At 40.3% G+C, this 12,617-nt stretch overlaps 1 protein-coding gene across 1 annotated transcript in view; it reads right to left on the bottom strand.

Annotated features, from left to right (window-relative positions):
* Positions 1–12,617, bottom strand: part of UTP18 (UTP18 small subunit processome component) — a 58,632-nt gene that overhangs the window by 28,858 nt on the left and 17,157 nt on the right. The window contains exons 8-9 of the mRNA XM_086358278.1: positions 4,443–4,543; positions 4,054–4,144 (exon numbers count right to left, since the gene is read on the bottom strand). Of these exons, the coding sequence (XP_086214404.1) occupies positions 4,054–4,144; positions 4,443–4,543 (192 nt within the window). The remainder of the gene's footprint in view (positions 1–4,053; positions 4,145–4,442; positions 4,544–12,617) is intronic.

Here is a 12,617-nt window from a genome sequence, read left to right as displayed (position 1 = left end):
GTCTGGGGAGGCTTTACAAATAGCTGTGAAAAGAAGAGAAGCGAAAAACAAAGGAGAAAAGGAAAGATATAAGCATCTGAATGCAGAGTTCCAAAGAATAGCAAGGAGAGATAAGAAAGCCTTCCTCAGAGATCAATGCAAAGAAATAGAGGAAAACAACAGAATGGGAAAGACTAGAGATCTCTTCAAGAAAATTAGAGATACCAAGGGAACATTCCATGCAAAGATGGGCTCGATAAAGGACAGAAATGCTATGGACCTAACAGAAGCAGAAGATATTAAGAAGAGATGGCAAGAAAAAAAGATCTTCACATCCCAGATAATCATGATGGTGTGATCACTGACCTAGAGCCAGACATCCTGGAATGTGAAGTCAAGTGGGCCTTAGAAAGCATCACTACGAACAAAGCTAGTGGAGGTGATGGAATTCCAGTTGAGCTATTTCAAATCCTGAAAGATGATGCTGTGAAAGTGCTGCACTCAACATGCCAGCAAATTTGGAAAACTCAGCAGTGGCCACAGGACTGGAAAAGGTCAGTTTTTATTCCGATCCCAAAGAAAGGCAATGCCAAAGAATGCTCAAACTACTGCACAATTGCACTCATCTCACATGCTGGTAAAGTAATGCTCAAAATTCTCCAAGCCAGGCTTCAGCAATATGTGAACCGTGAACTTCCTGATGTTCAAGCTGGTTTTAGAAAAGGCAGAGGAACCAGAGATCAAATTGCCAACATCCGCTGGATCATGGAAAAAGCAAAAGAGTTCCAGAAAAACATCTATTTCTGCTTTATTGACTATGCCAAAGCCTTTGACTGTGTGGATCACAATAAACTGTGGGAAATTCTGAAAGAGATGGGAATACCAGACCACCTGATCTGCCTCTTGAGAAACCTATATGCTGGTCAGGAAGCAACAGTTAGAACTGGACATGGAACAACAGACTGGTTCCAAATAGGAAAAAGAGTACGTCAAGGCTGTATATTGTTACCCTGCTTATTTAACTTATATGCAGAGTACATCATGAGAAATGCTGGACTGGAAAAAACACAAGCTGGAATCAAGATTGCTGGGAGAAATATCAATAACCTCAGATATGCAGATGACACCACCCTTATGGCAGAAAGTGAGGAGGAACTAAAAAGCCTCTTGATGAAAGTGAAAGTGGAGAGTGAAAAAGTTGGCTTAAAGCTCAACATTCAGAAAATGAAGATCATGGCATCTGGTGCCATCACTTCATGGGAAATAGATGGGGAAACAGTGGAAACAGTGTCAGACTTTATTTTTGGGGGCTCCAAAATCACTGCAGATGGTGACTGCAGCCATGAAATTAAAAGACGCTTACACCTTGGAAGGAAAGTTACGTCCAACCTAGATAGCATATTCAAAAGCAGAGACATTACTTTGCCAACAAAGGTCCATCTAGTCAAGGCTGTGGTTTTTCCTGTGGTCATGTATGGATGTGAGAGTTGGACTGTGAAGAAGGCTGAGCGCCGAAGAATTGATGCTTTTGAACTGTGGTGTTGGAGAAGACTCTTGAGAGTCCCTTGGACTGCAAGGAGATCCAACCAGTCCATTCTGAAGGAGATCAGCCCTGGGATTTCTTTGGAAGGAATGATGCTGAAGCTGAAACTCCAGTATTTTGGCCACCTCATGTGAAGAGTTGACTCATTGGAAAAGACTCTGATGCTGGGAGGGATTGGGGGCTGGAGGAGAAGGGGATGACAGAGGATGAGATGGCTGGATGGCATCACTGACTTGATGGACGTGAGTCTGAGTGAATTCTGGGAGTTGGTGATGGACAGGGAGGCCGGGTGTGCTGCAATTCATGGGGTCGCAAAGAGTCGGACACGACTGAGCAACTGAACTGAACTGAAGGAGACAAAAGAACTGTACACAGTAAATTATTAGACAGTGATGAAAGAAATCAAAGATGACATAAACAGATGGAGAGATATTCCATGTTCCTGGGTAGGAAGAGTCAATATTGTTAAAATGACTATACTACCAAAAGCAATTTACGGATTCAGTGTGATCCCTATCAAATTACCAATGACATTTTTCACAGAACTAGAACGAAAATTTTCACAATTCATATGGAAACACAGAAGACCCCAAATAGCTGAAGCAGTCTTAGAGGAAAACATAGGCAGAACACTTGATGAAGTAAATCAAAGCAAGATCCTCTATGACCCACCTCCTAGAATAATGGAAATAAAAACACAAATAAACAAATGGGACCTGATTAAACTTAAAAGCTTTTGCACAGCAAAGGAAACTATAAGCAAGGTGAAGAGACAACCCTCAGAATGGGAGAAAATAGCAGCAAATGAAATGACAAAGGATCAATTTCCAAAATACACATGCAGCTCATACAACCCAATACCAGAAAAACAAACAACCCAATCAAAAAGTGGAAAAAAGACCTGAATAGATATTTCTCCAAAGAAGACATACAGATAGCTAACACACACATGAAAAGATGCTCAACATCACTCATTATGAGAGAACTGCAAAGCAAAACTACAATGAGATACCACCTCACACTGGTCAGAATGGCCATCATCAGTCTACAAACAATAATGCTGGAGAGGGTGCGGAGAAAAGGGAACGTTCTCGCACTGTTGGCAAGAGTTCTCGCACTGTTCTTGCATACTGTGGGAATGTAAACTGATACAGCCACTACGTAAGATGGTATGGAGATTCCTTTAAAAACTAGGACTAAAACCACCGTACGACCCAGCAATCCCACTCCTAGGCATATACCCTGAGGAAACCAAAACTGAAAAAGACACATGTATCCCACTGTTCACTGCAGCGGATAAAGAAATTGTTACATATACACAATGGAATATTACTCAGCCATTAAAAGGGACACATTTGAGTCAGTTCTAATGAGATGGATACACCTAGAAAAGAACTTATTATACAGAGTGAAGAAAGTCAGAAAAAGAAAGATATTGTATTCTAATGCACATATACGGAATCTAGAAAAATGGTACTGAAGAATTTATTTACAGGGCAGCAAAGGAGAAACAGACATAGAGAACAGACTTATGGATATGGTGAGAGGGGAGGAGAGGGTGAGATAGCTGTATGGAAAAAATAACATGGAAACTTACAGTACCATATTTAAAATAGATAGCCAACAGGAATTTGCGGTAGTGCTCAGGAAACTCAAACAGGGGCTCTGTATCAACCGAGAAGGGTGGGCTGGGGTGGGAGGTTCAAAAGGGAGGGGATATATGTATACCAATGGCTGATTCATGTTGAGGTTTGACAGAAAACAACAAAATTCTGTAAAGCAATTATCCTTCAATAAAAAATAAATTAATAAACAGTATTATAGAAATATCAGGATGAGATCAGAACTGTTTTCAGTCAGTAGTGAAGAAAATTCCAAACAGTATCCAAGTGAAAGGGGGCTAAAGGAAAAGAAATAGTGATTCTAAGTAACTTTTATAAAGAAAAAAAAGGAAGTTTCAGAATGGGGCTTCCCTGGTGGTTCAGTGGTTAACAGCCTGCTGTGCAATGCACGGGACGCCAGTTTGATCCCTATGCGGCAGCGCAACTAAACCTGTGCACATCCACTGAGTCCACACACCGCAAGTACTGCAGCCGCTCACCGTAGAGCCCACACTCTGCAGGGAGAGAAGCCACTGCAATGCGAAGCCTGCACGCCACGACTAGAGTAGCACCCAAGCACCACAACTAAAGAAAGCCAGCACCCAGTAACAGAGACCCAGCAGAGCCAAAAATACCTACATAAATATTTTAAAAAGAGGGTGGACCCTAAATGCAATTCTTTAAAAAAAAAAAAAAAAAAAATCTCAGGATGAATTATCTTTCAAATGTGAACCTTCTTCCCATCTTTTCTCCAAATAGTACACATTAAGCGGTTAACCTTTCACCATTACTGGTCAGTAAATGAGAAGGCAAACAGCAATGAAAAATGAATTCTAAAAATAAAATGATTTTCTTACTAACACAGAAGTCTAAAATCAAACTCAGTTTTGATTAAATTTGATATTTAAACACATCTTGTTGTTAACTTACCTGAAGATGCATATACTTTCTTACTATCCGAAGAGAATGTGGATGCTGCAATCCTCCCATTAATTTTCATACTACCAATTAGCTCTTTAGTCTGAAAGAATAAGAAATATTACTTATCAAATTGTTAGGAGTTGTAAAGAAGAATCACAATGTGTAGAATAAAAATGATCTAGTTCTCTTGTTTTGTAGCACCTACTTAACTTTGTTTTTCCCTATACTCCAAAAAAAACCACAAAAGTTCTTCCCCTGCTGCCCACAACTTCTCTCCAAGCCCCTGTGTGCTTCCACTTGGGATGCCGATTTAAGGACGCCATGAGTTATGGTTCAAGGCTATTCCTACTTGGACTAATGTCTTATCCTAGAAAAAGCAACAGCTAATAATGGTTCACCTTCATAGACAGCAAATGCAAATATCCAGCAACACCATTTATAAGCAGGAAGGACCCATCTGGGGAAACTTCAAAGCTCCTCACTATCTTCTCTTTCAAACCTAAGAAAGGAAATGAATCAATAAGGATTAATAGCTTGCAATTACTGACTGACAATTGAGAGTCTCTTACTTTTTAAGCGCCTCAAATAAAATGTAGGCTCAGACACTGAGTAAGTCTGACTCCATGCATCAAGTATAACCCAAATATAAGGTCACTATAAAATGCTTGGCAAACTTTTGTTCTTTCTCTTGGATAACATTTACCATTTTAATTGCAGGCCAGAGACTCAGCTCTCCAAATAGTAAACTTATTGACTAATTTTCTAAATGTAAACAGTAATACCCATAAATAAACTGAAAGAATAAATTATACTTTTTTGTCACAACATTCATCACCAAAGGGAAATATAATGACTGCCATTAGAGACAGCTGAAACACAGTAACATGTAGAAACTAGTTGCTATCCACCTACTAAACATCCCATGACATACGGCAGTCTATTTCTTAACTTCGTGGATCCAAAAGGAAAAAACAAAACCACATGTCGGTAATGTATTTAAGAGTTAATTAGCTTCTCAACACTCATGTAGGCAAATCACATGAGCTAAGTATATAGACCAGAGAGTCAATTTACTTATCTATAATGGGACACGTTTCTTTTCCATGCCTGAAAGGCTCATACTATGCAACAGATTCTTTCTGATATTAAACTTAGCTTAAAGAGCCAACATACCCATTAAAACGTTGCCTAACAGAAAGGATACATAATAAGTATAACTGGCTACACTTCCAGTGAAGGGAAGTAAATGGCCAGGGTGACAAGAGAATTTTCACTAGCCATTCATTTGTACCTTTTGGATTTTTGCACCATGTTAATGTATCACTTAGTCAAAAAAGTTATTAAAAAAAATTAATGTGCTAACTTAAAGTATTAACCAGGAAAAAGAAACTAGAAAAATCCAATGAAGAGTTCCTTTTCTCCATAGGAAAATGATGGTTAAAGGTCCCACAGACTATCTTTGGGCTATTAACAGTCTTTGTCTAGCTGGTTTATAATACCACAAAACTGGGCCTCCCACTCTAGTACTCCACCAAAAGTCTACACCCTAATTTCCTTGACTGGAATCAATCCAGATACCTGTTTCCAACTACTAGGGTTACTTCAGCTAGGGATTATCAATCTTCACAATGATTCTAGACTCTAGTCTTACTAAGGGCAATCTTCACCCCAAATTTTGGGCAAACATTATACACTGACTACACAATCAAAAGAGACAGCTCCAAACAGAGGGAAAATACCATAACATGAAGAATCCGGAAAGGGAGATTAGGTGTATCACCCTGTGAGGCTACAGCTGGAAACCCCTCCAGACCCAATCCAAAGGACACAGTACCAGGCAGTGGGAACACAAGAGAGAACACAGTGTTCACCATGGAGCCTAAGCTGGGCGCCGCCACAGTGCTGCAGGACTGCAGACTGCACAGGCATCACAAGGGCAACGGCAAACAATCTTCCCTCATACTGTGCAGGATCCAACACACACCAAGGAGGGCAACAGAAGAGACAAAGCGCCAGAGGACTCTTACAGAGTCCACAGCTCTCGGCCCGTCATGACAGACCTTACTTTTTTGTTCTGAATAAGCCTATTGTTTGGGGGTAACTAAGGAGAGGAGGTTGTCTTCAAGAAGGAAATATCAGACATTCAACAAATAAAGTTGCTTTATCAATTAACTGGAAAAATAAGAAAGACGGCGATATTTTTATCCAAAGCTTATGATAGGGACAGAATGAACAAAATAGGTCATTAAACAGTTAATCCCACTAGGAGATTGTAAGTAAAAAAAAATATGGGAGACCCCTGTGAGTTAATGATTACTCCAGAAATTAGGTCCGCTTAACCACAAAACCAAACAGGCTTGCTTAGCAAAACCATGCAACATAAGCACAGGACATGCCCCAAAACAATGGTGGCATGAGACTCATATCCTGCCAGTGAGTTCAGTTAATTTAATGATCCATAGGACATGCTCTCTGCACACAAATAAAACAACTTGTGGACACAGCTTGACCACACAGGGACAAAAAACACTCCCCTGCTCAACCTGGAGGAGGAGCTGATGATGAAAACATGATGTCTACTCAAAAGATAAGGTCTTCTCTCCCTTCCTACTTTTCCTTTGATTTTATAAAACTGTAGCCCACTAAGTTCTTCTGTTCTGTTCAGTCACTCAGTCACGTCTGACTCTTTGTGACCCCGTGACTGCAGCATGCCAAGCTTCCTTGTCCATCACCAACTCCCGGAGCTTGCTCAAACTCGTGTCCATTGTGTTGGTGATGCCATCCAACCATCTCATCCTCTGTCATCCCCTTCTCCTCCTGCCCTCAATCTTTCCAGCATCAGGCTCTTTCTTTTCCAGTGAGTCAGTTCTTCGCATCAGGTGGCCAAAGTACTGGAGTTTCAGCTTCAGCATCAGTGCTTCCAATGAGTAAGTTCTTGGACCATGGCATTTCTCACCCACCTGCTTATATGCCTCACAAGCGTCCTATTCTAATAAATCACTTATCTACCACTTTGCTCTCACTGAATTGTTCTCTGCACTGAGACATAAAGCACTGTGGTACCAGAGCTCTTCAGAGCCCTCCTGAAATGACATCAATCAGTTTCAGCTGGTGACTGCGGCAGGTCTGTGGTAAAAAAGGAAGGTCTAGGATCAGATCCTAGCAGGGCCATGGGATGCCATGGGCCAAGAGTTCCAGGGAGGGTGCTCTTTCGATGATAGCCTGTTGCAGTTGGGCCGATCAACCCTGAATGCTTTGGAGCTCTGATTGGGTACCTAAGCACAGGCCAGGGGATTGATGATATAAATGTTTAAAGAGAAGGAACTGGAAGAACAATGGTGATCAGCATGGACTGCCACAGAAAGGTGGCAGGAGTTGTGGAAGGGATCTTTCTGCTGGTGCAGAAGACAAGGGAAATGGTTTATGAAAAGGAAGAATTTCACTCTCTGGTGGCTTTGACAAGGTTCGAGTAGTGGCTGCATAGAAACATAAAAAGAATATAAAGGCTATGCTTGCGCACATCCAACAGCTAGCCTGGGATAAAGCCAGCCACTAAATGATGTTACAGAATTTAATAATCTATACTTTTCTCTCTCGCTCTGAGGTTTTCCTTCTATGCTTTACATGTGTTTCCATTCTATTTCTTCCCTTTTTAACTCCAGAAGACTTTTTACTACATTCACTAGAGCAATTCATTCTTCTCTTCTATCTCAGTTTATCTGGCAAGAAACCACTTTAATTCTGAGACTGTTCTTTTATCCCTGATTAAAACTCAAAAGACTGTTTTTCATAACGCCTCTTACCTTTTGAGATGGCACACAACTCTGTGAATTGTGCTTCTCTCTAAATAAATACCCATCACTTTGTCTCTCCTGAATTCTGTGATGAGACATCAAAAATCTGAACTTCATGAAGTCCTAAAACCAGGTGTGTAATCTCAATTAAAAGAGCTCAGGTTCAAGTTTCAATATGGGTTTTGGCTAGGCTGGAGTCCCAACTACGTGGATTCAAGTTCTAAACTGGGTTATAAGATTTCAGTCCTAAAACTAAGCTGTAAATTAAACAGAGCTATGGGAAATCCAAGACAGCTGCCTGACTCTTCCCAGCTCCCTGACAAACCCCATTTTTTAATTTAATGGGCTAAAGCTTTTCTTGGCTACAAAGCTAATACACTCATCAAAAAAAAGGGGAGGGGGGGATAAAAAAGTGTTTTTCACTTGGGGTATCCTTTTTCTTTATTGGACAAAACATACAAGCCTATAAGATCAGTTAACCAGACTTATCTTATTTTACAAACAAATCTATCTTAATTTGGCTATGTGTGGTAAAAGCGAGGGTAATTTTGGGAAAATTGTATTTTTATAAATATTAAATTTTAGCTCTGCTACTTGAGGCTTAGTCACTCAGTTGTGTCCAACTCTTTGCAACACCATGGACAGAGGAGCCTGGAGGACTGCAGTCCATGGGATTTTCCAGGCAAGAACACTGGAGTGGGTTGCCATGCCCTCCTCCAGATCATCTTCCTAACCCAGGGATCAAACCCAGGTCTCCTGAATTTACCATATGAGCCACCACAGAAGGGGATTCTGCCTCACCAAATTCTGAAAATCATTAGGACAGGGAACATATCTACTGTTTAAAACTTACTTTTTGAAATAGCCTTGGTCATTATTTTATATTATTGTAAAACTTAATTGAGTTACTAAGAAGGTATTCTAAGCTTGTTTCTGAAGCTGATCATTGTAATTTATCTTTGAAAAAAGATCAAATGCTTATAATCTATAACCAAAGGATATATGGTTTAAAAAAAATAAACATTTAATGAACTGTGTCCCACCAGATAAAATACCTCTTATTGGGTATTCTTAAGTATACCATGCCTCCTCCCCTCACCACACCCCCCCAAAAAAATTGAAGGGAATCAACTCTTTTGGTGAGTGGGGAGGCAGGGCAGGATTTGAGGTACTTTCCCCCCAATTACTAAAAGTGCCCAACGGAGGATGACTTCCTGAGCCTTAATGTCAGTCTTTCCCTCCTTCCAACCTTTAAAAATGCTGATCCTTTATTTCCAATTTGCAGCCAGACCAGTTCACTGGGGACTTTTTCTGTTCTATTCCTTTGTGGCAAGTTCTCAGACATTAACACCTGGTTGGGGGACTACTGTAGAAGGGATAACATCTAAAGTTGTTAAGTACAAATCTTTATTAAATTATATGGTGGATTTTTTAACATGTGAAGGAAGTTCTTATATAGCTAACTACTGCCTTGGTGAAAGCTACTGTATTCATGAAAATGGCTGCTCCAACAAGGGCTATCTCACAGGCGGGAGCCAAGGCTCCAAGCCTATTATAGACAGAGCCCATGCTAATCAAATGGCAACCCAGTAAGGCCATACAGTGCACCAGGCAGGGAACAACACTGTTCCCTGAGGCAGATTCACAATGCAATCATCAGGTAAATTTTATTGATAGAGATAGATGGGACCATATGATTAACTGTTTAACAAGTAGTATAAAAAAGTTCACAGAGAACCCTGTTATTAAAAAAAAAAAACACGGACAGGATGAAAACACTATAGTTTTTCAAGGGTGATTAATACAAGCTTTTAAAAAGTACACAAATATGGACTACTCTTCCCTCAAGGAACAAGCCCTTTTGGCTATGCACTTCATAGCCCAGTCTGCCCCAGACATCAGGCACAAAATTAAAAAAAAAAAACTGCTGGTCCTCAGACCATCTATGAGTGATTTACTCCAACTGGCTTATCTGGTTTTCAATAACTGGGATATGGCCAAAAACGCTGAAGGCACCCAAAGAGAAAAAGAAAAGGCTCAAATGACTGTGACAGCTCTGTCCACTCAGGGACCACCAAAGAAGAGGCCAGACTTTCTGGGCCAAACTGGACATGGTAGACTACAAAGCCATGGTTACTGGGCAGCTAGGCAAAATAAGTGTGCCCTGTGTGGACAGAAGGGACACTAGAAGAAATAGTGATCCACGTGCCCTTGCAAACAGCCAGGGCATTGGCAGAGTGAAGGCCCCAGATGCCCACAACCATAGATGGTTTCACAATCCAAAGACTGACAGGGCCCAAGGCTAGAAGTGGCTCTGCCCAGAGACGGCGTATATACAACTAACACTGAGCCTCAGGCGGTCACTGAAATGGCAGGCCGCTTGATAGAATTTCTCATAAACACTGCTGCATCTTCTTGCTCTTAACCCAAAGGACTGAAAACCTTATCAACTGTAAGAAATATGTAATGGGAATGTCAGGAAACAGACAGGGGCCCACTTTCCTGGGACCCCTTTTCTCTAACATCAAAAACCGGCTGTTTCTACATTGCCTTCTGTTTATGCCTAATTACCCTATTTCTTTAATAAAAGGGACGTATTAACTAAATTAGGAGTCATTCTACCTCTCAAGGGACAAAAAGGAACCCTCATCACCAAACGATATTAACAGAAAAAAAGGAACGGATTAAATCTATAACTGACATAAAAGACTCAACAGACCCTAAAATATAAAACACTGAGACTCTGGGCCTAATTAAAACAAACAGATTGAGGCCTCAAGTGACCCCCTTCTGGATTTGGAAACCACTGGGGAAAAAAATGGTTCAGATCTTTAAAATTATGGTTATAATCTCTTTTAATGACTTTTCTGATGCTTACTGTTGTATTTTTTTAGATTCCTAAACTTTTTTTTAGATTCCTCAATGCTTAACATCCAAGAGAACTAAAAAGATAATGCTAACCAGAGTGACACTGACTTGCAGTTCTCCAAATAGAAAAGGGACAAAATATATTTGTGTAGGATATAAGATTAATATAATATAAACAGAAATCTACATTTAAATTATTAATGACATCATTCAAGATGCTTCTATTCTTATTTTTCCTGCACTTGATAAAATATTCTCAGAGAAATGTTAGTGTCACTGTGACTACTTTTTCTTTTCCCTTCTATTTGTTCTGATTTTTGCTTTATGTATCCATGCTTCTTTGTTATTAGGTGTCTGATGGTTTATGATGTCTTTCTTCTTTGTGAATTATACTTTTTATCATTACAAATATTCACCTGTTTCATTTAAAAATAAATTTTAAAAAAGGGACAGTCAGCCAGATGTTCACTCCTTCCCCTGACAGGCCTATGCCCATTCTCAGCTGAAAGTAGCTACTGACTGAAAGAACTTCACCCCTTACCCCCTCTTTTAAGAATAAAAGGGTAAACACCTGGAGGGGGGAAATGATAAGGACAGAATGAAACGACAAGATAGATGATTAAATATTTAATCCTACTAGGGATTAGAAAGAGAAATAGAAAATAGAAATATATGGAAGACCTCTGTAAGTTAATTATTATTCAAGAAAGCAGGTTTGCTTAACCACAAAACCAAACAGGCTTGCTTAGCAACAGAAGCACAGGGTATGCTCCTAAACCATAAACCAATGGGGGCATGAGACACATATCCTGCCCAGTGAGCTAAGTAAGTTAATGATCCCTAGAATATGGGCTCTACACATGTGAAAAACAAATTTGTGGACCTAGCTTGATCACACAGAGACAAGAAAACTCCTATGCCCAATCTGGAGGAGGAGTTGACGATGAAAACATGGCATCTATTCAAGAAAGACAAAGAAGTCTTCTCCCCCTCCTCACTATTCCTTTGATTATGAAAACTGTAGACCACTAAGTTCGCAGAGCACGGCATTTCTCTCCTGGGCGCTTGGGGCCTCACAGGTGTGCCGTTCTAATAGATCACTTCTTATCCACCACTGCGCTCTTGCTGAATTCCTCTCTGCACTGAGACATAAAGGACTATGGTACCAGCGTTCTTCAGAGCCTCCATGAAATGACACCAATCGGTTTCACTTACACCGTGTAATGCCAGTTACGTGTACACAGCATTTTGCTTTTAACTTCACACAAAATATAGTGATAATAAATGCCAATATCAATATTACAACTGTTTTACAAAAGCTGGAGCTTTCAAAATAGAAGCCAGATAAAATTTATAATATGGCCTTGAGCAAAAAAGATATACAACTTAATGATGTCAGATTATAAATGTTGCTACTGCTTAGAGAATGAGTTTTCAGGTCAACTGCTGTGCAACTGATAAGAAAAAGAATGTCCAGGTTAATCAGAATAGAGCCAAATTCCACAGCACGGGAAGTGGTCTGATTGTGATCAGATAGATTATATGCTGCTCTTAATGGCGGCAGTAGTTATCAAGGAACATTCACAAAGTGGCAGGGGCTGAGCTCAGCTCAGTCGTGTCCAACTCTCTGCAACCCCATGGCCTGCAGCATGCCAGGCTTCCCTGTCCATCACCAACTCCCACCCTCCCAAGATTTATAATGTTAAGCCAACCAATCACAAGGCTTTGGTTCCCAAAGGGTTCATGAAGGTGGCACTGTGCTTTTGTGGTAACGGGGGTAGGAGAATGCCAAAGAATAGACAAGGCAGAGGAAAGACTAATTTTTATCTGATGATACATCTGCTAAGTAATTCATTTTTCGAAGTACGACTTCCAAAAGCAGTGCTTTGTTTCCCTTTAAATGTAAATCAA

This window comes from Bos grunniens, chromosome 19 (assembly GCF_055505025.1).
Source record: "Bos grunniens cultivar Pamir isolate PY7600 chromosome 19, Bosgru_T2T1.0, whole genome shotgun sequence".
In the NCBI taxonomy this organism is placed as follows: Eukaryota; Metazoa; Chordata; class Mammalia; order Artiodactyla; family Bovidae; genus Bos; species Bos grunniens.
Note: the sequence above shows the minus strand (reverse complement) of the source record. Positions and strands in the feature narration are given on the sequence as shown.